The sequence below is a fragment of the Protomyctophum bolini genome (genome assembly GCF_963924005.1).
Source record: "Protomyctophum bolini genome assembly, chromosome: 8".
Taxonomy (NCBI): Eukaryota; Metazoa; Chordata; class Actinopteri; order Myctophiformes; family Myctophidae; genus Protomyctophum; species Protomyctophum bolini.
Window position 1 is genome coordinate 38,748,276 of NC_137869.1, and position 27,716 is coordinate 38,775,991.

Here is a 27,716-nt window from a genome sequence, read left to right on the forward strand (position 1 = left end):
CATTCTGACCTGAGATCAGATTCTAAAATTGTCTTCGATTTTTTTTTAAATAGCAGACCTACAAGCTCGTAGCGCGCCACTCTGTGGCGCGCTATGAGCTTGTAGATCTGCTATTTTTAAATAGCTAAAGCACAACATAATGCTAACACCAAAACGGGTTCCCGCCCAAAATGGGTTAATGAGAAAGTGTCTCCTCAATTAGTAACTAATGTAATCAATTTGATGAGTCCCATGCAGTTTCTATAGCTTATAGAATGATCTTATTATTATGAATACAATTAGATTGTGTGCACAAGGACAATTTTTAAACCATGTTTGATTATCTTTTAAGTTGATGCCCATTTTATAGTAGCACTTCTGTGAGGATAATTGCTACTGTGACCCAACGACACACTGTTTTGTTGTGCACTTAAGCCAATAAAGTTGAGTTGTTTTTATTTATTTATTCATGTGTCAGTCATGATTACTGGTCAATGTCCCTTGGGATACATCACTGAGGATACGTCCCGCAGGTGCATCCATGCGATGTATTTTTGTTTCATGTATTTTATAGTGACTCATAGGAATAGACTACGTGACAACCAGGAATAGTCTGGTGACCACCGGAGAGACGGGTGGCAGCCGGAATGTAGACGGCACCCGGGAGCAGTATGGGTTGGCGCCCCAGCCTGTGTCTTCCGTGAGGAAGAAGCACAACAAACCCACGGTGATGCCTTTAGGAGGGCCATTCAAGCAAGGTGGAGTCTGCGGAACCATTGCGGCTCGAGAATCCACCACTCCTGAATGAAGTGCCTGGTGCTGGGAGTCTGGTGCAACACACAGGTGCTGGGCCTGCGGTGAGAGCAGGAGTGGACCTGGTGAGACGTAGGAGGGACCCGGACAGGAGTCAACCCACAGAGCCTAGTCCTTCCACGCGCCAGAATGATGCGATCCTCCCGCATACCCAGTCCCGGCAGAGTAGTTCAGGAGGAATGGATTGTGTGGCCCTGGTCTTTCTGTAATGGGACTGATCGAGGGTAGCTACTGGGACGTAAGTCGGGACTTGATCACTCCCGGCTGGGTCACCTGAGTGAGGGGTATGATGTCGGGAGACCCGAAACCCCGATGACCTTGGGATACATCACTGAGGATACGTCGCAGGTGCATCCATGCGATGTATTTTAGTTTTAGTCAATGTCTCTCAGTCCACTTGGTGAAACTAATGCTGTTACGCATATACTGTACACAGTACTGTAAATGGCAGCAAATACGCATATGATAAACACAGCGGTGGAAAAAGTATCCATACTGCAATGCAGAAATACTCTGTTACAAGTAAAGCTCCGGAATTCAAAATGTACTTGAGTAAAAGTACAGAAGTATCGGTGTCAAAATTTACTACAAAAGTAAAAGTACTCCTTGTGCAGAATGACCCATTCCACAAGTTTAAAATGTAGAAAACAATCGTTTGAAAATAGCCGATCTACAAGAATGCTGGTTTCAAATGGCCAAAAAAACCAATATAAGTGTTTTGTAATAATAATCTAAATCTACAAAGTAACTAAAGTTTCCAAATTGTAGCGGAGTAAAAGTACAATATTTGCCTCTGAGATGTAGTAGAGTATAAAGTAAAAGTATTGGAAATTGGAAATACTCAAGTGCAAATAAATAATAATAATAATAATAATAATAAGTACAGTAGTTGAGTACAATTAGTACCCATTTAAAAAAAAAGGTTTATATGAAAGATCTTTTGATTCTACAAATAAGCCCCCTTATAATAGTGAATCATCCACAAGGTGGATTATACAGGCTTAAAAGCGCTCAGGTCAGCTGTTCCCAAACAGAAGTATGTGAATTCATGTCTTAAGAGATTTACTTAGTTGACCTTATAAGCTTGATACTTTTTATGGGCAACTGCCTCAAAATAAAACCTGGCCTTCATGTGCACATCTGACAAAATAGATTGGGTTATCCTGGCATTTCAATAGCAAAAGACATCTTACGGCAATTTACGTACATTGTATGTGACGTATTGCAACGAAGTTCCATTTGTTTGTGAAATTAGCCATTGTGAAAAGTAGTGCATTGGCAGAGAAATTCAGAGCAGAACAAAATATACAATGATTATGATGAAGCAGTGATTTGTATGTGTGAAATGTATCAAATATAACATAACTCAATTCCAGTAATTGTCTTCGCCAGGCCGAAGACAATTTATATCATGTGGACAGGGGCAGCCTTAAGGATCGGGAGGCCCCGTTCATGACGTCATAATTCTAATAATTAATAAAAAAAACGTTATCTTTTTTTTTCAGTGTGTATTATCGGACTTCAAAGCTTGAACAGCATACACAGCCAACTAGCCAAGTAGAAAATACACAAAAGCAGCTTGCTTGATTAAACAATGTTTTACTTTAAGGTATAACTGGAAGGCAGCATAGGCTATATACAATGATGCAATCGCAACTCTCAGCGCTGCTAGTGCAGTGAGCGCACACACTGGGAAGTGGGAACAGTTACAACCAAACAACACAGGTCAATGTGACATGACAGGTCGAGTACCTGCAGTGATTATTAGCTGCTGCCAACTAGTGGTAAGTGGACGTACAGGATGAGGCTGAATAATTATTGACTAGGCTGATTGGAAGGCTGCGATGCAATGCAATATTACTACTATACTACTACTATTTCTTTTTTTCCCCTTTTTTTGGGGGGGAGGCCCCTGGAGGCTCGAGGCCCGTTTCAATTGAAACGATTGAAACATATATAAGGCCGCTGCATGTAAAGTGACCGCTATAGAGGATACTACCTCCAGAAGTGCTCACTTCTGGATCAATCAATCAATCAATCAATCAATCAATATCTACCTATCTATCTATCTGGTCCAGTCCAATCCAAATGCCATTGACCCCCATTATAAAATTAGGGGTAACATATTTCAAAAATATATATACAATTTCAGCTGCACAAGAAATGTGCTGATTGGTCCAGACAAACAGAACAAGTTGTAGGCTAGACGTATTGGCTCTTACAGACTTTTTTGGCGACCTCACTTGACCTCACTTGATGCAATTTCAAAGTTGAAAAAAAAGCACAATTAACCCAGTGATTCCTGCTGATTATGTCCTTATCAACATAATTTAAAGGCCACGGAAAAGGGTTTCTGTACGCATTTATAAATGAATAAATAACAACATTAAAAGGAGAACTGAGAATTGTTTCTCTCCAATATATCTCAACGGTATACATTTCAGACGTCACTGCCAAAACCTTTTTGTGCATTCTGTCTCTGTGGGGTGGAAACCTCATTATGTCCAAACCAGTTACTTTTCAGGATGCAAATTAAAAAATAGCAAAAAAGTAGCAGATCTACAAGCTCAAAACGCGTCCCTCTGTGCCGCTTTTCGAGCTTGAAAAGTTCAAACAGGGAGATGAGAGTTTTCTGCCCGACTACTGACCGAATGACTTTCACAAGAAGAAATTGCGTAGTTACCGAAAATGTGATGTAATTTGCGTCATAGTATTTCATTCAAATAAAAACTGTACGGTTTATATGACAGTTGCATGGACGCAAGGTAGTGCGTTTCCCACGGCAGTGGTTTTCAACCCTTTTCGTATCCCAAGGCCCATTATTTTATGTATTCATTTATTTCAGCATTTGAGCCACGGACCACCGTTTGATGACATTTAGCCTCTCAGATCCAAAACGTTGAATATATGTTCTTGCATCATTGGATAGGATTTTGTCAATTCTCCTACATTCTCTAATTGTGTGGACCTTCTTGTAAATTAAGTAATGCAGATGTTTAACAATAATCGAACTCTTCGGAGCGTAACATGAAACCAAATGGACCCATTTTACACTCTGGGTCCATTCGGTTACCAACTCTCCATAATTTTGCTGGGGACCACCTCAAGGACCACTGGTGGTCCCCGGTCCACTGGTTGAAGACCACTGTCCTATGGCATGCAGTAGGTGTTGTGCATGGAGAGTTTTGTGCAAACAGAGTGGTCTTTCAATATAGTGTAGCACAGGGGTATTCGATCGACTAGATTAGGCCGGGGGCCACAACTGTAGAATGATCGTGTCTTGTGTGTGGGGGGGGTGTCGCACAGTGTGCGCCCGAAACGCGAACATTTGTGGGTTCCCCAAATGCATTTTGTGCTCAAACACGAAGACTACATATATAATATGTCTGTGCACATCGGCCCTGCAGCGCCAGTGTGTCCCACTTCTCAGAGAGCAGCCGGCTCCCTAGCTGTGTCCTTCACAGAGCTGCCCTGCAGTGCAGTGGTATTGGCACAGGGGGGAGGGTGATCACTGGCACGCTGGCATAAGTGTGAGAGAGAGGATTTTTCTTTAAAGATTATAATTAGATATTCAAAAAAGGGGTAAATGACATCCTGCACATAGTTGGGGAGAGAGTATGAGAGATAGGTGGTCGCTCTAATGATCATTACATCCTGACGTGAAATATATTGTTATGGACAATCGACATCAGTTGGAAATATTGCACTTTGATGTGGTGTAATAATTTAACTTAAAGTGTTGATCTGGCACACTGGCTATCAAGAACATTAAAACATGTCATGTCAAAAAGGTTGCTGACCCCTGCATGCTGCAGTGCACAACCGAAGATGAGCCGTGGCGTCTTTAACCAATCTAACCACCAAATCAACCCTTATGGTTGACTGGAGTCCCTCAGGGCTCCATACTAGTGTATGTTCTGTTCTCTGCTATCGTGGGGAAGACTTTGGCTGAAGGTAGCCGATGGACGAGCTCACAGCGCGTTGCAGCGCGACAGCAGACCTTGATCTGCTGTTTTCAGCTAAAGCCTTTAATATTGTGTAATTGTGTAATTATGTAATTGTCTGTACTGTATGGCACCGAGGAAGGGCCCTTAAGCAAGGCACTGAAGCCCAAAATGCTCCAGTGGAGCTGCTCAGTGGTCAACAGAATAAGACTGTGGTATACTGGGAAATGCGTGTGTGCGTGCGTGTGCGTGTGCGTGTGCGTGTGTGTGTGTGTGTGTGTGTGTGTGCGTGTGTGTGTGTGTGTGTGTGTGTGTGTGTGTGTACGTGTGCGCGCGCAGGGTGTTGCTGTAAAAGAGCACTAGTGCTCAGCACCTTCCCTTAGTAAATAAAAGTTAAAATAACCCCTTTTTAGGAAGTGGCCATGATTTGTGGCATGTGCTCCATGAAGCACGAACAATCAATTACAGCCTTAGAATTCTGCCAAAATGAAGCACTGTCCTAATATCTGGGAAGCACAGATTAAGTTCTGAAACACAGGTTCTTGAAAACGAGATGCTTATCTAGGGGTCATTCCTAAATAAAGAACTTCAGGAGAAGGTTATACTGTAGGTATGACATATTCGTCTTTGACAGGTTATATAATGAGAGTTTGGATTCTCATCATCATCACAATAAACCTACCATTATACCAGTGCAGTCGAGTTTCAGATCAAATGATTGCCTTCCGTAATAATATGTATTATATTCATTTGTATTTCACGTAAAATCGATATTTGGGCTTTGGAAATATTGACAATATAGTGTAGAGCAATAGTGTACATGTTGAGCCCTTGCTATGATGTCAGACCAATACAGTTACTGGTACAGACCACTGTCCTCTCTAACTCGTTTGGAATGGGAATACTTTGGTATATCATCAGACAGACGCAGGACGGGTTGGGTAAGTCATAACATTGAGTTTTATAGTTCTCGGCACTAAAGAAGGGTCTTGTTTTTGTTCTCCACTAGAGAACACTGTGTATTTTCCCTCTCTGTCTCCCTCTCTCTCTTATCTCTTGATGTCTCATCAAGAGATAAGAGAGATACAGATACAGATAAGACAGAAACAGATACATCCTTAAAGTATGACTCCTGTGGCTTTATCAGCCTCGCAGTATAGGATGAAGACAACTGGGAACCAGAGTTCATAGTTGGGAATCATCTCATCTGCAAGCTAATAAGTCTGTATCCATTTAATTGTGCACACCTGCGATGTTTTTTTGTGGAGTATAGCGCTTGTATGAACGATTTGCTCTGAACACCGGGAAATTGTGCTCTGAAAGGCAATGAAAACTCACGTTGATAATTGAGCGGTTGAGACAAATAATGGTTTATACATTATGGATAATTAGTATGGACTTCTATAGTTATTCGTCTCAACTGCTTTGAAGTTATATTTGACTCATTTACCCCATGGGGACACCTGGGCACTGCATTCGACCCATCCTAACTCTGGGCAGCCAGTGAGCAGCACCGGGGCACCGGCTATGCCTCTGAGGCTTTAGTCAAGGACACGTTGCCATTGGATGGAAACCTTGTATGTCCAAAACCAAGCCTCTTGTATTATTACTATTTTCAAAGTTTAAAATAGTGAAAATTGCCGATCTACAAGCTCACAACACGTCTCAATGCGACATGTTGTGAGCTTGTAGATCGGCTATTTTCACTACTTTTGTGCGACACTCTTACATGACATTAAGGGCATTCATTTAAGGAAAAACTGAAAAAAGTTGAAATGTGGAGATAGGAGGTTTCTGCCAGACAGCGACGACTCGTATTGCTACCTAACTTTTGGTGTGAGATGAAAACTGTGCCACGTTGGAAGAAAACCCACGTGACTGACCACGGGGTCGGGGGAGAACACGCGGAAAAGGCACCGGTCGGATTCAAAACCCGCGGGGCGTCCCTCTGTTCTCGCTGTGAGAAAACAACACCGGGGCCACGTGCCTGAGCCACGTGGCCTTTACTAATATACTGTAAACCCACTAAGATCTCAAAAGGTACAAACTGTACGCAAGGCATCCAACAAGGACAAACTTTCATAAGCAGTGCCGGGAATCACCTTACTGTATATCTACGTGCGAGGCGTGTGGGACGGAACCAACGCCGGGGCCTTTCTAGTGGAAACTTGGCGCGGATCCTCGTCCACTTCCAAACAGACAGCTGCTTACACACAGTCTGCACATCATAATAAACACGCGAGCCGGACACCATGTTTTCACCCGGCAGAGAGAGAAGCAAAGCTGGGTCTGGCGGAGAGAAGGATCCAAGTGGGATCAAAACAACACGCCCCCGGCGGCATGTGACGCATATGTACCGCTGATAGTCTGAAGCAATTTGCCAATCGCGATTAGTCTTCATGTACTCTGTATTGTGTTTACAGCGTCGACCCAATGCTCCACTATAGGACACACAATGTCCTGCTGGTGTTTCTGGGATGTGATGAAGGCACTCATCAGCATCCACGCAACGATGACCGATACCATTGCTGAAAGATATCAACCAGATTAAAGGACCACTTCACCCCTTTTCAACCTATCTTCATATAATAGGTCCTCACTAATAATCATGAAATAATGGCAATTTCTTTCTATTCAGTCTGTGTCTCATAGGAGGTCTGTGCGGGCAGTCCAGAAACCGTCTTCCAGTGACATCATCGATGGGGAATACAAGCTAATAGGAACTGCAAGCTTTCTAGTCCTGAAAGGTTACAATGCAAAAATGGAAGCCATCGTTCTCACAATAATGAAAATCTAAACATTTTTGTAAAAATAAATCTGCCTAATGATGATGTCACTGGAAGACGGTTTCTAAACTGCCCACAGCCCTCCTATGAGACACAGACTGAGTAGAATAAAATCTTGCCGATTTATCATGATTATTAGTGAGGACCTATTATATGAAGATAGGTTGAAAAGTGGTGAAGTGGTCCTTTAAGGAATGTTATCAACTGCATTATGTGCACTATGTTGCACTCACCAGATGATTGAACATTCTTCAAACTCGTAGTGTCTTGTCAAATATTTGGAACATTTTCATCAATTGTTTTGCAATTGATGTGCTGCATAGCTATTGCAGTTTGAATAATAAATGAATAGCTATTCTAATCAGCATCAGCATCACAATATTAATACACATTATTATTAAATAAAATGATCAGACAATACAGCCTATATAAAACGTTTATAAAGCTAGCATTAGAAAGTTGGCCATTATTTACACCGTACTACGTCATCGCTGACAACTGTACCTACCAGTAGCTTTATGTACTGTAGCTACATATTCAAAACTAGAGTCAATTTGCATGCCAAACAAAGACTAAAAATGGAAATACAGCAGGATTGATGCCGAACACAACAAGGCATATAAAAAGAAAACAACATGAAATCTAGCATCCCTATTCCGAGCACGTCGTAATAATAGTTGAACATTTTCTGACACAAAACGGATGAACATTCAGTGAAAGTAGGTGAGCAGCATTCAGCGAACAGTTCAAGTCGCAGATCTACAAGCTCACAATGTGTCGCGTGACGAGCTTGTAGATCGTCTAATTTTGCTATCGGACGTGCGTAAGCAAGTACGCACGGAGGGTGTAAGAGGTTAATCTACCTTGCAAGAAGTGGTCCTACAGGTTTGACCAAAGCACACTCTGATTACACGCTCAAGCCATTTGTGTGTGCGTGTGTGCGTGCGTGAGAGACAGACAGACAGACAATCACATTGATCTTATGGAATGAAACGTGCAACTGCCTGACTGTGTTCTGCAGGACTACAATCCCTCCACTTCATTTCCATAACATTTGAATTAAATGTAAATCACATTGATAACATTGACCCGTCCGACTAAAAATAATAGTCAAATATGTCAAGATGGCAGAGACATGTTGCACAATAAGGTGAATGCTTGTGCTCATGTGCACTGTATTCTCTCACAGGTGCACATCAATCGAATAGACACTTTGACATACTGTACTACTGTACGTACAGTACGTACAGTGTCGTACAGTTCTATTTGGGACCAGACTTATTCTATTTATAGAGCTTTTGCAAATTGATGGCAAAAGGAATTTCAGATGAATGCATTCATTGCTGCCAACATTTGCAAGTGTTTCATTTCATAGCTCAGAGGATGTTACATCACTCACTCTCACACACACACACACACACACACACACACACACACACGCACGCACACGCACACACACACACACACACACACACGCACACACACACACACACACACGCAAACACACACACACACACACACAGTCATCATGTTATCCGCACAGCTCATCGTAACTAAATAAATACCACACCGACAACACACCCAGCTGGGTGATGATTAATTAAACCAACAATGACATCACTCACTGGGAACTAGAACATACTGCATAATAGGCTACAGCAAATACATAGAAAGCACATACATTCCCTCGTTACACATCGATTCCTCATACCACCTTAACAAGAGACGATTGTTACTGTTCTGATGAGTAGGACACCGCTACGTGTGGCACATGTCCAAACACACACATTAGACTTGAGAGCTACTACTACCAGCTCAACCAGATCTACCCACCAAAAGAAAAAATATATATATTATCCCATTGCTGAAAATAGTTACATATTAGACAAATGCACTTTTTTTCTTTTTTGTAATACTGATGTTTGTGCGAAACACTTTTGAAAACATGGTAGAGCCTATTGCATTGTGGGTTTGAGCTGCCCTTTTTTGATGTCAATCAATCAAGTGCTTAATCACCTTAATTCAAGTGGCAGATGCCAAAAATAGTTTATTTATTTATTTAAATTGCATATTTTTAGGTCCATGTCTGCACAGCCTGTGTGATCTACTGGTAGATCACAATCTACCTTTTGGGCACCCCTGTATTAGACTATGGAAGACAGGTGATGAGCTCTCGTTAGCATAACCAGTTGTTCTTCTTTATATAAATATATTATGGCAACTGCAGAAATGCTGGGAAATAGTTACAGCTACATTTAGACATATTAAGCAAATATTGGTCAAATTAGACACAAAAACAAATCCCTGAATGGAACTTTTTTTCCTTTTTCTTAAGTAGGCACTGGGCACTCAGCCGGCCCCTACTACGTCATTCTCTCGACCTTAAGATGTAAAAATGGAAGTACACAGAAGACTCGGGGAGGGGAATGTTTATGCAATGACAGCCTATCACTGCCTCGAGCCCCGAGAGTCATACCAGGGCAAGTTGTGTTTACACAGCAAGGCCAATCGCTTTCAAGATCTTTCATTCCAGTCCCGCCTACTGTCTGTCAAACAGTGGAACGCGCTTCAGTGGGAAACTATAAAGTTGGCTGACAGGTCACAAGGGAGTATAGGAGACTTGCGTATATTGACCTGAGAGATTAAACCATGAGAGATAGCCTGGTCAGTGTATCACGCAGAAGAAGCATGGCATTCACCAACTGCAAGGAAAGCTTGGATCTAACAGCAGAGAAAAAGGAAATTAAGTGAGTTAGAAATGTAACTGACTGTGGTTGTGATGACCTTGGGGAAAGCATCATGTCGGATAGAATATTTAAATGACGTTTGTTTGATTTCTTTCCAGGAGGAAAACCTGGAAGATGAGAATACAGGTTTTATTTAAGGTGACGTCTTCGCCCTCAAAATCCAAAGCGAGGAAACACAGAGCATACAGGTAAGATAACCCATATTCACTGAGAAATAAGTGACTAAAACTGCAAAGATATCACATTCGTATGTCATCATGAGCTGTGAATTTATTTACACCATTGATTGTATGCTCAACTCATAATCAAATTACGAAGGAAACCTGCATTTACCTACAATTAAGACTATTCCTTACGAAATGTAATCAATGCATTGTTTTTCATTTCTTCGGATTATACGTGTGGCATGAAAACCTAATTACCTCTGTGTAGAAGCGACTCTAATGTGAAATTATTCTTTGTTTTTTTCTCCCTCAGGCCAAGTGCTGATGATGTGAGACAATGGGCACAGTCACTTGACAAACTACTCGCTCACAAATGTAAGAGTCACTCTGTGCCATATCTTGATGGGTGTGTGGGGGTATATAAATGGTCTCAAAGGTTACATAGTAAATGGTCATAGAATTACTTTTATGACCAACAATAAAATGAGTGCTGTAATGGGCTGAGAATGACAGTGTATACTGTAAGCAAATATGTTCCCTGCAGAGCCTGTTATTGCTACGCAGGTTTCTCTTAACAGTTTCTTTCCCGCCTGTCTTGTCCTCCAATAGATGGAAAAGCTGCATTTTGTGTCTTCCTGAAGTCTGAGTTTTGCGAGGAAAACATCGAATTTTGGCTGGCCTGCGAGGATTACAGGAGCACCACGTCGCAGACGGAGCTCACGTTGAAGGCCAACCGCATTTACGAAGAGTTCATCAGGAGCGAAGCTCCCAAAGAGGTAAAATACGAACATAGGATCGAACAGGAAATGTGCTACAAACAATCAAATTCCAATTACACATCTGTATAGAGCATCGCAGTCCCGCCCCCTCGAGAGACCCGGAAAATGAATCCCCGTTCATTTTCCTCATAGACTTTTCAGAAAATATTAATTTAAAGACGTTTACGCCGCGGACAAAGCCAACTCTTGTCGTGACAAATATGACAACAAACACAATTTTCCGGGCTGAACAAATAATTAGAAAGAAGGAGAAAACGGCAGGTTACAAGTTACAACACTTTTTTTCTTTGTAATTATTTGTTTGGTCCAAAATTTGTTGTCATGATTTGTCACGTCGCTTAGTTTAGTTATAAGGTCTTTAAATAAATACATTTTGAAATGTCCATGGGAAAAACGCATTGGAAACTATTTCCTGGGCTTGGCGTTGTCATGAAAGAGGGCGGGACTGCGACCCTCTATAGTGAAATAACTATTAGCAGGGGTTCTCAAACCTTTTCACTTCAAGGACTCCCATAACACTGAGAATGTACAACATGGAACCAAATGAACCCATAAGGGTCCATTTGGTTCCACTCTCAAGAGTTTACAGACTTATACGGATCCATTTGGAACCCCCTCAAGGACCCCTGAGGGTCCCTGGACCCCATTTTGAGAACCACTGCTTTTTAGATTGTGTGTACAATGTATATTAGTTTGGTGTGTATGTGTAGTACAGTATATGTGAGCCGTCACACACACACACACACACACACACACACACACACACACACACACACACACACACACACACACGTTGATTGTTAAAACAGGAAATGTCAGGAAAACAGGGGGTAATCATTAAAGCTCTCGGCTCACACTGCAGCTCTCGCGTGTTTAAGACTATATGTTTGCTCTCAGGCTAACGTCGATCGCTTCTCTCTTTTCGTCGTCACAACAGATCAATTTGGATTTCCGCACCAAGAGCGCCATCACGCAGAGCCTCGGCAGGCCCAGCGAGAGCAGCTTCCTGTCGGCACAGAGAAGGATCTACAGTCTGATGGAGAACAACTGCTATCCTCGGTTCATCTACTCTGACCTCTACAAAGAACTGTGCGCCGCCGCCTCCGAGGCCAAGGGCAAACAGCACCACGCCACCACGGACTCATCTGTTTACCACGGTGACAACTAGAGAGCTGACGATGGAGCTGCATGCCGTGCACTGGGGTGGAAGTGTGTACACAGTAACACACACACACACACCCAGATGCAAATACTTGCATATAACATTATCTGGAAGAATGGGTGGAGGGAAAAAAAAAGGCATAACCAGAAAACCACTGCTGAAATTAAGAGGTGACCTTTCAATCCGGGAAAGCGAAGCCCCAATGAATGTAACTGGGCCCCATTAGGCTGGATTCAGTGTTACCGTATTGGATTTAAAATGCCGAGTTGGGATTCTGTCCAAAGAAAGTTATCACTCGTTTTGCACTACTAGACTAACAGCAAAGAATGTACTGTAAATATGTGAATATGCATAGATTGTTACTGCGCGAGCTGGCACTAGTAGTCTATACCACTGCTTATATTTATTCTCCACAGAGTGCTGCGCGTACGTGTGAATGTTAATTTTCTATATCAAATGCCCTCTTGTTTATACAGTTATCACATTCAGAATCAGAATACATTTCCGAGGTAGGCTGAATTCTTGAAGGTTTACACAAATGGCAGCAAGCAGCAGGAGGACTTGACTTGTGTGTCGTTTATATAATAATGGAATGTTTTTGTATTTGTAAATAATAATGCGATGTTCAAATCAAATCATGTTGAATATGTGGGGGCAGCTGGATTGCTCCAAGAATAAAGTTAATGTTCGTGCAGCTATGAATCAACTGACTGATCAATAACCATTTTGTTACTGTCCGTCTAATGCACAACAATGCAAAGAATTATACATTTCATATAAAATGTCATACATTGTTTAGACACTATAGACAGTTTAACACGTTTCTACACACACGCGCATGCACACAGCTTCCCGTAATATATACACAGCGTTGCTGGCGTTCGGCAGTTTAAACCAAAACAAAAAAAACACACATTTTGATGAACATTCCTCTCCTTTTGGTGCAGCCGATGGCTCTGCGTCATCGCAGTGGGGAGTTCCAGTAAAAAAATGCTCTTTTACGTACCGACTGCACTGTAAACGTATAGAAAATGGGAACACCATGGCGGACAACAGCCTATGTTCAGATCTGTGTCTTAATACAGTGTTCGCTCCCAGCCATGAGCTCATTGTACAGCACTGACGGAACGCAGACACCCCCCCCCCCCCCCCCCCAACGTCAGAAGGTTGGACCGCTGGCCTTCTGTTGTGACATTTCACAGGTGTAACGACACCGTCTCTAACAACACTGGGTCCTGTACCACATGGCCAGACTTTAGCCCATTGAGACCCCCAGACAAGATTCTACTAAATGTCTTCAAAAATCACGACAGTTTTCTGAAAAACCTGGGTTTTTATATCAGTAATTCATGCCTTAAAATAAATAAAAAATAAAACCTTTGCTGTGAAAGAATACATCATTCAAAGATTTGCACACGTTTTTTTTTTTTCAAAAGCAGCAATCTACAAGATTGTTGCGCGGAAGTTGGTGCCACGCTATGAGCTTGTGGATCTGTTATTTTTCAATAGCTAAAGTTTAAAATAAAGGGATAAAGTGGTTAAAAGCCAAGGTGACACAGAAGCGTTCCAGGTCTCAATAGGTTAACCCATTTTGAGCGGGAAGACATTTGGGGGTTTTAAAGCATTATGTTATACTATAGCTATTGAGAAATAGCAGATCTACAAGCTCATAGCGCGGCAGAGTGAAGAAAAATCGTGAAAAAATGTGCCTTGAATATATATTATTACAGAGAGTGAACATTTTAACTCAAATATTTGCTTCTGGGGGAACATATTTTCAGATGGGGGGGGGTGGAGGCATATTACATATAATTTTTGGGGTCCTTGACATGAAATATTGAGCACCACTGATACAGAAACATAAGGTTTTTCAGAAAACTGGGCCTAAATGGGTTAAAGCTGCACAGTCTCATCTGGGCGGCTCGCCTACCCTTCAAACTATTTAAACTAGTGTCAGGACAGATGAACGCTAATAGCCGTAGTGTCAAAATGGTACGCATGTAAATATAATACAAGACGCTGCCGTCATATTTTTGAACAACGCACAAACACTACAGGCCAGAAAAAGATGGCATCGGTCTCTGCTATCATCACCTTGACTTTTGCGTTGTGTGTAAGCGTTTAAAACCAAAGACTGAAAAACCCCAAATAACTATTAATAACAAAGTATCATTTTGTTTAACCAAAAGTAAAATAAATAATAAAGATATTTATGGATTTATGGATAAGAATGCAAAATAAGGGAGCGCTTGGTTTTGACATAAGTGCTCCCTTGATTTGCATAATGCGTATGGCCTCATTTTAAATACAAATTGTTCCCAGGATAGTAATAGTAAGAGCCGGGAGTTTAATTTGTTACCATGATGGAACTTGGCATGAGAATAGTGGAATCAGATCCAAGCAGTACTTACAAGTGTGTTATGTAAACAGTGACGGTCAAAAATAGAGAAGGCCATGTTACACAATACACAGCCAGGCGACAGAAATACGTTGCACTACGCAAGCCGACAAATTTACTTTCTAAACAAAGTGGCGTGGAGTTAGAATGTGGTCTAAATTTGTATATGACGATTATTAACAAAAAAAAAATCACAACAATACCCTTTAAAGGTATACTTATAAGTCGAACTACCCAAAAATACTCTACTTAAACATTACTTATTCAACTTAATTTGTTCTATAAACCCTAGTTTAATTAACGCACATAGAAACTGGCCATTAATGGGCTTTCACAAAACGTTTCCTGAAATAAGCACAGCACTATGAGCTTCAAAGGTTTAAACTATAACAAGATTCATATTTTCTACAAGTGAAATCTGTATAATGCAATTGCTGGTTGTTGAATAATGTCACATTGACCAAGTACAGTATATTTTGTCACGATGAAAAATATTAGTTTGTGTTTTCCAAACTGCTTAGTGAAGCTCAATGTAAAAGCTTTGGTCATAACCAGTGGTGGGAAAAGTACTCAAATGTTTTACCTAAGTGAAAGTATCAATTCTGCAATATAGAAATAAGTCCGGAATTTAAAATGTACTTGAGTAAAAGTACAAAAGTATAGGCAACAAAATGTATATAAAGTACAAAAAGTGCAAAATGTCCCATTTCAATTTCTCAAATCTTTTGAAAATGCATTGTGTGCTTGTAGATCCGCTATTTTCAAATGGCCGAAATGTGTATAGGGCTGAAGTGGTTAATGTAGGTTTTGTAACTAATAATCACAATCTACAAAGTAATTAAAGTATAATATTTCCCTCTGAAATGTAGAGTAAAAGTACTGAATATTTGACATACTCAAGTAAAAGACAAAAACACAAAAATTGTACTGTAGGTACAGTACTTAATTACAAATGCTTCCATCATACAGTCTGGAGCAACGGAAGAGCCGTCATGAGTAAAATATAAAGCAGAAGTGTAGCCTCCTCCCCACTTCCGTTTCGCCTTCGTCGCACACATTTATCCTAATATAAATATAAATCATCTAAGCATATATAGCTTGCTGCTTAGCAGAAAGGGAAATTAAAAAATTAAGATAACTTCAAATACATTTTCGTGAACGGAATTACGGAAATGTCAGCTTCCTTACTCGGATTTTGGGAGGTGTAGTTCCAGACTCTATATATAGCATTCAGAGATTGTGGAATAGTTGTCTGGCTACACTAGACTATAGAGAAACCCCAACGGTTGGGGTTTCCAACCCGTTAAGAGTGTTTTGGTCTATGTGGCAAGTGAATTCTAACCTTAATGTTAGTTAATTCTAACCTTAATGTTAGTGAATTCTAACCTTCTTAAAGTGAGCGAATTCTAACCTTAATGTTTGTGAATTCTAACATTCTTTGGCATGTCGAGGACGACCTAGCCAGCCGTTTTCAACCGCATGGGCTCTTTGCAAACCCCATATACTTTGATGTTTCAAAGAGCGAAAATAGCCGATCTACAAGCCCACCCACAACAGATCACAGTGCGCCGCCGCATTGAACTTGTTTTTTGTCAAAGCTTTGCCTATTACGGCGTTCCCAGAATAGGGATATGTAGTCAACAAAACCAAGAGCAACATATGGATAGGAACCGGTTGGGATCCTCCCATTTATGTGTGAACAGACCTGTCCATGTGCTGTGTGACTACTGAAAACTAGGCCTCTGAAACACAGAAGTTTATTTCCAGGGAGAAAAAAAAAAGTCAGTCAGAGTCCACTTCAATACAGCATACAGTAGCAACTGCGCAAAGGTCAATCACAATGCTGATTTCTGATCGTCTGCACCTTTGTTAAATTGACGCACACGTACACGCACACTACTCTCTCTCTCTGTCGCTCTAATCAATTAGTCTCATGTCACGCAGCTGAGTCTAGATTCTCCCGGGAGCTGCCTATGCCTCAGAAAGCAGAGGTGGACCCCAGGCTACTGTAAACTAGGCCTGCCAAAATAACTTCATGATGAAAACAATATGGAGCCAACCGCCTTCAAACATCTAGATACTTTATTATGAAAATAAGACAGAACATATTTTGATCACGTTGTTCCTTCAGTCATGCAGTACAGATGACGGACATATATATGAATATATATGCAAATGGAGGAGGGGTCTTTCAGTTGTTTCTGCTGCACCAGTAGCCCTTATGTGTATCTGGGCGGTTTACTGCAGTGGCTCTCAAAGTGTGGTCCGTGGACTCCTTGGGGTCCCTGAGCCTGAGGAGGTTCCAGGGGGTCCCAGGAAAATCAGCTAATATAGCATTAAAAATAATAACTACTGTAACCCTATTTATTTTATACTTTGGCTATTTTTAGCCAATCTACAAGCTCACAACGCATACGCTGTGAGCTTGTAGATCGGCTATACGTGTAATGTTTTTTATATAAATCTTATTGGGGTCTCTGGCACAGCATCTTTACAAGTCAGGGTCTGCGGCCTAATACAAATCAATTTGGGGGTCCTTGACATGAAAATGTTTGAGAACCACTGATGCACACTGGATACCAAGGCGGGTTGGAAGTGGAACTGAAGACAATCCAGGGCCCCATTACGTGAATATGACAATTGATGTAACTTTGCGTGTGTGAGGTCGTGTTGTCACTTTGCCTCTTGGGCTTTTTTGGCACTCTGTTTCTCCTTAGCCTTGGGACACAGAAAAGGAAAGAAGGAAAAATCCATTAACGCATTCATGTCAGAGCAATGAAACACATTGATTCTCCATAATTCTACGAATATTGACATGTGTCCGAGAGGGTTTAGTTTAAAATGAGCATGCCAAGCGTGGCTAAACGTGCCATTCATCAACTCAATGAGACATTACGGTTAAGGTTGAGAGAAGAAAAGGATGTCGGGCGCACACCAACACCGTTTCCCAAACAGTGGGTCAGGAAGGACCCCTTTTTATGGGTCACGACTCGAGTAAAAATCTATTTTCTTTTCCTACATTAAAATATATTCCCACTTTGAATAGTGGGCTCTGGTTGGTCACCCTTCATCTGGTTTCCAGGCTATCTCCAGTCTATGTCAGTGGTTCTCAAACTTTTTCCTGTCAAGGACCCCTCACCCGGTCCCCGGCCCTAAATTGACACTTAGTATCCCGGGGAGCCCCATTTGAAAAGATATGACATGCATTAGGCTACAGACCCACCCCCATTTAAAGGCATTTCTATCTCTGGGACTCCGATTTATATCATAAACTCACAGTTCATTTAACCCATTTGACCCATAAGGGTCCATTTGGAGACCCCCTGGAACTCCCTGAAGGACCCCTGGGGGTTCCCCGGACCCCACTTTGAGAACCACGTCGACCACTACACTGGACATTATAAAATGCAGGCATGCAAACAGGCCCAGGGTGAAAAGGGTGTGCAGGGCTCGACACGTTTTTATCGCTACTAAAGCCACTTTGGGGGGGTCGTGGGGGACAGTAGGGTTATACTACACTTAAGAGTCATCAGTACAAATCTATTACTCTCAGTATGTAGAAAGATGTTCAAATGAACTCCCTGATCAGATCATAGAATAAATCAGACCCGTCTGAAGTGAGTGGTGCTGTACCGGGCCTGTGTGTGTCTGTGTGTTAGGCGGTGCAACAGTGACACTTGGTGGTGAAAAAAGGCTATAACGCTATTTCCGTGCTCGGACACAGCCAGGGACACGGACACAGACCCAGGGATACAGGGACACAGGGACAGACCCAGGGACAGAGGGACAGACCCAGGGACACAGCCACACACACATAGCTGTCTATAGGAGTGGTTGCACCACTCAAAAATGACAGATGATTATTTACTAAATCAGTACAAATCTATAGTCAGTAATAGTATTGAGCAAGATGTTTCCTGATGAAGTCATAGAAACAGTTTGAGGAGCGCTAGCCCCTACTATATTCAGCTATAGTGTATATTTTTCTCCTAAATGCAATTGACAGTGAATGGAGAATTAATGTCATATATCGGCTATTTTTGTCCTACACAAAGTTCCCATGAAAGGAATGACAATGAATGGATGAGTTCACACGGGTGTGATTTTTTAAAACAGATCAGCTTGTTCCTGCAAGCAACAGGTCCAACACTGACATCTCAAAATCCTTCACATCATGTCAAATAGAAATAATATTCACTGGCAAAATAATAAATTATGATAAAAATAAAATGTTTTGGGATGGTTTACAGTCAACAGGGGAGGGGATGTAGACCTACAAGTTTTATGTATCAAGCGTGTCATTTATTTACGCGCACGCACGCTTTATTTATTTACTCGCACGCATGCATGCACACACGCGACGTGAGCACGAACACACACACACACACACACACACACACACACGAGAGAAACAGACGCCGTGTCCACACCACAGACAGTAATGTGAGGTGCTAACGTCGCTAACTAGTAGCACTTGCAGCTAAACTCTATGGGATTGACTGGAGAGTCCCAGTGTGTCGAAATTGGACTGTCTGTCCCGACTCCGTGTCCACACAAACAGGTTTTTTTTCTGCGGAGTGCCCGGTGGCGACAAACATGCAGATCATGATGCCTCTATGGCAGATGCAAGCAGCATAGGCCTATCGTTCATTACGGTCCGTGAGTCCGTCAGAAAATGCCCCCCCCCCCCATTTTTTTACGGATTTGCATAAATCAAACAGGTGCCATATTTGGAATAAAAACGTCGATTTTCGCCGAAAAGCTACACTCTTGCATGTCTGAAAATGTTTGAGAAGAAACGGACAAATATTTACCTTCTCCACCAGTGGTATTAGCTGCTGGTACTCTGCTAGCGTCTTCAGTAGTTCCATGATAAAAGGTAGGTAGTTGTGCTTTCGTCTAATGTTTTCAACCTAGAAGAAGAGTCAAAGTGCTGCGTTAAGGTGCGCTCAAACCTGAAGATATGCATTTGTTTCCAGTCGCTTCAATCGCTTCACTTTGGTCGTAAAAAAAAATATCCATTTGCTCGTTTCGCTCGCCAACTGGCTGTAGACACATAATTTTACTTTGGCAGTCTAGTAGAGAAAATATAATCCCGCACACTGTCTTCACTTGAGTTTAGATGTATTGAGCAACGTTTCGGTCGTCAGACATTAATCAAACTACTTTGGCTACTTTGGCAGTGTAACCAAATGGATCCGCTCGTTCACACAAGACGGCTCCGTTAAATATATTTAACATAATTCTTGCTACTATAGGATTTATGAGCAGCAAAACCAGTTTCTATGTCTTTGCAAAGGGGACTAAAATGCTTTTAGTCATTGAGTGAAAAAGGACCCCACCTTGTATCTTTTGAGTTTCTGGTTTTCCTCCTCAATAAGCAGCTGGTACTTGGCTATTTCTGATTGGATGGAGCTGAGAAGGGTGCTGCTCTGGTCTGTGTCCATTGGTTCATCCTGGAAAGAGAAACAAAATGAGTAGGAGTTTTGTTTTGAACATAAAATGCATTAGATGCCGAATAGCTTAATTATTCATATTAATAGTATTAACCGTTTACTCGTTCACAAGCGAGACTACAGCAACAGCTGCTCCCGCAAACATCGGCCGTTTTACACAAAAAAAATAACTTAGCTGGCTCTAACCACAGATGCATGAATGACATTCATGAGTCACGGCTAAATCTGATGCGAGTATGTTTTTATTTCATTGCTGGCCAACTAGCAAAATTAAAAAATAAATAAATAAAGATTATTCTGCAGTTCCATTTTTGTGCACTTGTCATTTTAACACTATTCCAGTAAACTGATTAACATTTAACTTTTGTTTTACTCCTTTCCTCTGAAGAGGGAACCGAGGTCGAGTATTCACAAGGACAGTACAACATTTAAATTACATTTTACTCAGTTACCCGTCCTTAATTCCGTCGTTTTCATTCATCTTACATTTTAGCAATGACCGCATCACAACTGGCTAAGATATGCTCAAAATACATGTATTAATATTAATAATTAAGTAGAAGCTACTCAGCATGCAATGCATTTTATGTTCAAAACTTTTTTTTTCTGTCGAAATTCCTTTCGACAGAAGCTTTACGTCAATTCATTTATTGGGCGAATACTGTGGCCACAAACGTAAGCAATCACAAAACTAACATTTCCTTCTTTGGAATATGATCACTCTGTTGCCTCCACTCACCTCGGTGAGCTGGGTCTGCAGCTCTGCGATTTTCCTCTCGTAGATCATCTTTCTGTCTGACACAATGGCCATCAGGTTAAACCGAATCTCTCCTTCACTGTACCTGATAAAAAGGGTAGAGAGAAAAACATACTTCTTACTTTGGAGTGATATATCCTATATGGTCAAACCAGAGAAGCCAGTTTGATTAGCAGGAAAACTAAATCCAATACAGAAATAGGAAGAAATGCTGCATGGAAAATATTAAGCACAGAAACAACTCTAAATCACTCTAATCACAACATTAAGCCTCCTCTAACCACATTTGGTGTCAAAGACTGCCTGGAGAAAAAAGGGAAAAAAATAAATTAAATAAACATAAACTTGGAAGTCTACCAAACATGGCTCACATCTAAAACATAGTGAGGAAAACACCCAATAAAAATGTTTTAACTGAAAGTAAAAAATGAAATAAAAAGATTAGAGGAGGGCTAAGGTTTTTCCAGCTGTTTTAAAGTCATCTCCTAGGTATCTCTTACCAACAATATCTAAAAGAGCAAAGAATCTATTCTAGGTCCGTCGCCAAAAAAGGTAAGTGTAAACACACTCCCGGAGGGCCAGATAAAGTATTATCACAGTCAGGTTGTTGTGTTAGGTTGTGCCTTAAATACTTCAGGTGCACACAGTAGTTAATAAAACTGGTCATGTCCAATCCAAATGGAATTACATACTTTGTGGAATGTAGAATTATTCTGGATAGTTATATAATCCTAGGCTAATATAATACAGGTTTTAAAATCAGGCGAGTAAGAGGTAAAAGGTATAAGAAATACAAAAGAAAACAAAGAAATTGAGTCATTCAAAAGGTATTGGAAAAATTACGCCAAATAGAATCAATGGGATATTCACTTCTGTATTCTCTTCTCAATCACTGGACGTACTGCATTGATCCAATCATCCTGGTTGCATGTGCCTGGAGTAAAACACAAAGAGTTTGAAAAATAATATTAAAAACATTTTTTACATTCCAGGTGTCCATGTATAATGGTCAGTATTTGTCACTATGAAAAGGGAAAGTTTTCGATTAAATGGGCCATGATGACAAATGTTGAACTCAAATTAGCTTCATTATCACACAGTATGATCTATTCTAAATGGTTGTTTTGGCAATAATTATACATTTCACTACCATGTATAAGCAACATCTAACAGATTCAGCCACCTGCAATTAAGCCTTTTGTGGAACAACAATAGGCAGGTTTTCATGAATCCTACTTCATGAGAAAGGTTTCTGAACAGCTATTTAAATAGGATAACCTATTACAAACATGAAATACATTCTAATAATAGCGTCCTCCCTGTCCAATCTTTAGCTATCAATTGTAAGTTAATCAGGATTTTTGTCATGTACATTTGTCAATAGGCTGTCAACCAACCGTCTCTTCCTATGACTTGATCCACACACACACACACACACACACACACACACACACACACACACACACACACACACACACACACACACACACACACACACACACACACACACACACACAAATTTGTCTTTCCCTCAGAAGACATCTCTGGTCATTTCTGAACTTAAATACTTGTACTTTCTGACACGCAGTGACAATGCAGATACTGAAAGCGGTGAAATGTCAGCGATGCAGCGCTCAGCCCTGGTCCGTTGCATCAATGAGTAAATTACACGCTTTTGAATTTGCATCTACAGCCAATGCAGCTCAGAGAAGAAGGTACCGCACGCTTGAATGGCAGGGAGCACTCATTTTGGTCTCATTACATAGCAAGTACCGGTATTTGAAATTGCTTGGTGCTCCTAAATATACGTTTAGGTTGCAGATAAAATTTCAGGTGCAATTTCAGCCCTGTGAAGCATCCGTTACAAGACTCGGGATATGATTACTTTTGACGGGACAGATATACACATACAGTATGTACAAACCCCTGTACTAAAGAGCTAAAAAAATGCTAATATTGTGCTCCATTTCCCCGTTCTCTCACTCTCTCTCAGCCATCCTTAGAAGAATATATGCAGGGAACCTGATTATTTAAAAAAAGAAAAATAAACGAATGCATGCATGAGTAATCCAATAATAGATAACCTATTCTTACCTAGGTCAATTGGTCCCTCTCGGAGTCCATCCAGCTCATATAGTCTACCGTTTACGGGCACATAGCTCACAAAGTGGAAGGCGTCCTCATCCTTCGCTGAAGACTTTGCATCAAACTCAAACATCTGCTGTCTGGGAATGGAAGCAAACACATAACACACTGTATTATGATGCATTACATCTGTTAGCAGTGGAGATTTAGTAGATGGCCTACGACCCTAGAGCTTTGGATCTGCTTGTGGTTTCTTCCCGTTAAAGGGGTTTTTATCCCACGATTTTGCAACCCATTTTTTCACCCAGTGTCAATTATCTAATGTAATCCTGGGCACTGCACTTCCTCTGCCAACCTGGGGGGCAGCGGACTGACCTCATGTTTTGTGATGTTGGCTTTCTGCTCTATGCAAAATGTTTTGAGACAACTTGTTGTGATTTAGCACCAAATTAAAATTATTTTTAATTGTGAATCATCTGACGCTTTTGTATTTTTTTGTTTTACAGGGACCACATTATGTCGCATTATGTTGAATCTGTTGATTCAAATCAAAAATAAAGCAAATCCTTTTTTCCTCCGAATCATGAAAAACAAAGCGGAGGCCGTCAACTCACTTTTGAATGCTTCAAAATGTGTATTCGCAACAAACAGATACGTTTCTCCCCTTTTTCAAGTACATTGTGTTGATTACCATTAGTATATCCATTAGAGAGACATGACTTGAGACTTGTAATTGAAATGTTAAAAAAAGATTCTGAAATATTAAGTGTTAGAGTGCCACCATCTGTTGGAAAGCAATAAAACACTGCATGGTTGGTAACCAATACATTGCAAGCTCACATTTACCTAATTTGTTAAATCAAAGTTGTGCCTAACAAATCTCTATACATGTTTACCAGGAACAACTAGCAGCCAGGAAATTAAATGGAGCTCGATATGAGGATCAAGTTACCTGGCAAAACCGTTGTGGACTTGTCGGATGACCTCAGAGTTGCTGAGAGCCAAACCTTTCATCTAAGGAGAGAGACATGATCCATAATCCTTATTGCACGTAATGATGTCAGGGGGCTTAGCTTGATCAAGGCAACAGGCTACTACATGTGTCATATTCACAAACACTATCTGAAGAAAATACCACATGTTACGTCCTAAAGAAAATACCAAATGTTAAGACAAAATCAAATGTCAAGGCTATCTAGACAAAAACATTAAAAATACTATTGACACAAAAAAAAAAACTTACAGCAGCATCAAAACTGTGCGAGAACTCCCTGAACTCTGTCAAGGTGTCACCAAGCAACATATCGGAATGGGTACAGTTGAGCAGCACACTGACTATTGCCTGGGTAGCACAAGCATTGTTTATGACCTGGAAATAAACAGGAGACGTGTTAATTTAATTTATTTTAAGTTTGAGTTTAACAGCCTTAAACACAATCAGATGAGACATTTCTGTTTGGTGCCGTCAAGGGTTGGATTGCAATTCTAGATGCAAGGTATCAAAAATAGGATCCAAGAGTTGCTTGCAAAATTGCAACTAATGACTGACCGCAATGCATGATATCACATTTCCACATATTCCATCTGCCATATAAGCCCAAATTGCATGGCGGTTGACCATTCAGCACAGCTGTAGTACAAAAGGTAGGCAGAATTGATTCTGTGAGCGATAACTGGTTTAACCAGAGCTGCAGCTACTGAGCTCAGCAAGATTAGATTGATTGAATATTTTATTAGGCAGAAATGTAAACAGCACAGAGTACAGTCAATTACTTAGTCTAAAAGGATAGCACTGAAAAAGGTGATTGTGGTCTTGATTCCATTCAGGTGCTAGGTATTCAATTCATAATCATGACATGAAAAATAACAACATTCAAATCATCACAAAAAAATATACTAAAGCAAATATTAATAAACAAATAAAGGACATTTGTATTGTGCTTTATTCATTACCTATACCCAATAACTCTTTATTGGTTATGGCTCACATTTAGCCGCAATTTGCAACTCTAGATTGTTTTTATAATGGGATGAATCTAGAGTTGCAATACCCTCCATCGACTTCCCATTCATCCAGTTCGCAGTTTTGCGTTCTGCTTGTATTAAACGGCGTTAAACTCACCAACATTGCAGCTCTAGGCCAAGCTTGAATTATCCTCTTTCAAAACCCACCATAGACATGTTATGAGCTACTTTCTGTCAAGAAATTCTGTGCAAGTGATTATTTTTCTAAGTGTTGGAGTTTGGAAGCGCTCGTCGTAAGTCACTGAACAGCCCTGCGTGGCATGTGCTTCGCATTTGCACATAATGCAGGAGGCAGCAGCACGACCCCTTAATAAAAACAAGTGCTTCTAAACTCCAATCACCTGCAGAGGATTTCTTGACACAAAGTAGCTCATAACATGTCTATGGTGGATTTTTTTGACACAAAAGCTCGGCAGATTGAAAAGAGGATAATTCAAGCTTGGCCTAGAGCTGCAATGTTGATTAGTTTAACGTCGTTTAATACAAGCAGATTGTAAATGCAAATTGGATGAATGGGGAGTCAATGGAGGGTATTGCAACTCTAGATTCATCCCATTATAAAAAAAATCTAGAGTTGCAAATTGCGGCTAGCTCACATTAGCTGTGCTGCAAAGTTCAACATCACTTGTGATGTGAGCAGATAACGCCACACACAGTAGAATGCATCGTTTTGGACTTGAAGTTGACACATACCTGTTTAGCAAAAAATATATTGTCAAGTCTTGAATCCTGGACAATCGATCCTGCCGGTTGCTCGCCTGGCTGCCACTTAAACAGGAAAATCAACCCATGAACTGGTCTGGGAAAATAACATTTAAAACAAACAAAATGTTTTATTTAGGAGGCCAAATTAATATAAAAATGGGACGTGCAAGCCTGTGAAAGTTAAACCTACTTCAAGTTGTCAAAATTCTCTGGCTCCATACTCCATATCTCCTCAACCTGGGCTCCCTTGCAACCTGAAAGCCACACAAACAAAAGGAACTGGGTTAAACTAAAGGGCAGTTTATAGCACAACTTATTGGACAGGGAAGCTGACATGAGCCCACAGAGAAATTAACACATTACAGCAGTGGTTTTAAATCAGTGGTCCCCAGCTAAATTATGGAAAGTTGGTAAATACTAAATAGATCTTTAACTTTTGAGAGTGACCCATAACATAAGGGTCCATTTGGTTTCATTTTACACTCTCAATCAACAGTTACATTATTCTTAAACATCTGGCATCATTTCATTTACAAGAAATCTACACAATTAGAGAATGTAGAAGAATAGTTATTTTGATCAACGTTTATCTCCTAATGAATGAACCAAACATCAATACGAGCATGGAATTGTGGACAAAATCTTATCCGACAACAAAACATTTGCTCGTGGCTCAAATGCTGAATAAATGATTGGCCCTTGATGATATGAAACGGGTTGAAAAGCAAACCACTATTCACGAATGAGGTCCAGGATTTGTTTCACCCGCCCATGGACGCTGAGTAATGCTAGGCTATAGCTAGCATGTCTGTCAATATCAGGCATATGCATCAATTCAACACATCATGCAACGATAGGTTGGCGTTTGACTCCAGGCCACATTTAGGAAGTGCATGGCTCTGGAATAACGCCTTATTATATCACCATGGAATTATTATTTTGTATGATTTATCTGACCATTTAAACTAAAGACAGCCTGCAAGTGCAAGATAGTTACACAAGCTAGCCAAACACAACAAGCCACGTTACATTGAATAAGCATCCATGCCGTCGCAGAACGAGCATTGCACTGGACACTATTCAACTGAAAATGTGTACTACACGCTTTTGTTTCAGTTGGAAATACACGTTTGTTTGTTTGTGCAGATCAAATAAGACATTTTGCTGCTACGGGTCGTCCAGACCAAGCATAAACGAGCCTTCATGCTAACCCGTGGTTGCACCCATCCTCCCTCCCACTCCACTCACCGAAACCTTTGATCAGTTCTGTGAACACTCCGGGGTCGCTCTCCATCAGACACCATTCTCCTGCACTTCCAGACATGTTTACTGTCGATGATCAAAACCAACGTGTAAACAAACCAACAACAGAACAAACACCTTCTCTGCAAACCAGTGGTTGTTGAGACTTGGCAGGCAATGTTCAATGTTGATGTGTGTGTGTGTGTGTGTGTGTGTGCGCCTCTGGGACCAGTCTTGCCAGATTGTGTGAGAAAAACAAGCAGCAAGGTCCATGAAAACAAGCCCAAATCTAGAAGCAAAAAATATATAATTATTAATTATCAACAAAATAATGAACAAAACCATTGTTTGTGAGCTAAACAATCATGGGAGAAAAGAAAATGTGACAAAATGTGGAATATTCTACCTAACAAATCTTGTATGGGTGTTCCTGCCTGACACAACAGATGTAGGATCCTTATTGTGACAAATATACAATCTGTGGATCGTTGACTGTGTGAGAATCACTGGTTTAAACGAGATTGGGGAAACAAGCCCACTTGCTTTACAAAAAACTTTACAGAAACAGAAGTCCACAACAATCGCTTATAATAAGCCGAGATGGCAACACTGTCTGTGACTGCGAGATTTACTTCGTGGTACAACGGTGTCGTGGACTCGTGTAACCGCCGACG

General features: G+C 40.8%; 2 protein-coding genes across 2 annotated transcripts; one reads left to right on the forward strand and one right to left on the reverse strand.

Annotated features, from left to right (window-relative positions):
- Positions 1-10,124: 10,124 nt before the first annotated feature.
- LOC308319475 (regulator of G-protein signaling 2-like) lies at positions 10,125-12,997 on the forward strand. Its single transcript, XM_080769574.1, has 5 exons — positions 10,125-10,269; positions 10,368-10,457; positions 10,747-10,808; positions 11,043-11,209; positions 12,150-12,997. The coding sequence occupies exons 1-5, from the start codon at positions 10,172-10,174 to the stop codon at positions 12,378-12,380; spliced, it is 648 nt and encodes a 215-aa protein (XP_080625700.1). The 5' UTR covers positions 10,125-10,171; the 3' UTR covers positions 12,381-12,997.
- Positions 12,998-16,836: 3,839 nt separating this feature from the next.
- On the reverse strand, positions 16,837-27,249 carry uchl5 (ubiquitin carboxyl-terminal hydrolase L5). The gene is made up of 11 exons (XM_080770126.1): positions 27,049-27,249; positions 25,991-26,054; positions 25,789-25,894; positions 24,314-24,439; positions 24,023-24,084; positions 23,080-23,210; positions 21,856-21,919; positions 20,968-21,070; positions 20,115-20,228; positions 19,587-19,685; positions 16,837-17,490 (listed from the first exon to the last, which is right to left on the reverse strand). The coding sequence occupies exons 1-11, from the start codon at positions 27,122-27,124 to the stop codon at positions 17,446-17,448; spliced, it is 990 nt and encodes a 329-aa protein (XP_080626252.1). The 5' UTR covers positions 27,125-27,249; the 3' UTR covers positions 16,837-17,445.
- Positions 27,250-27,716: the final 467 nt, after the last annotated feature.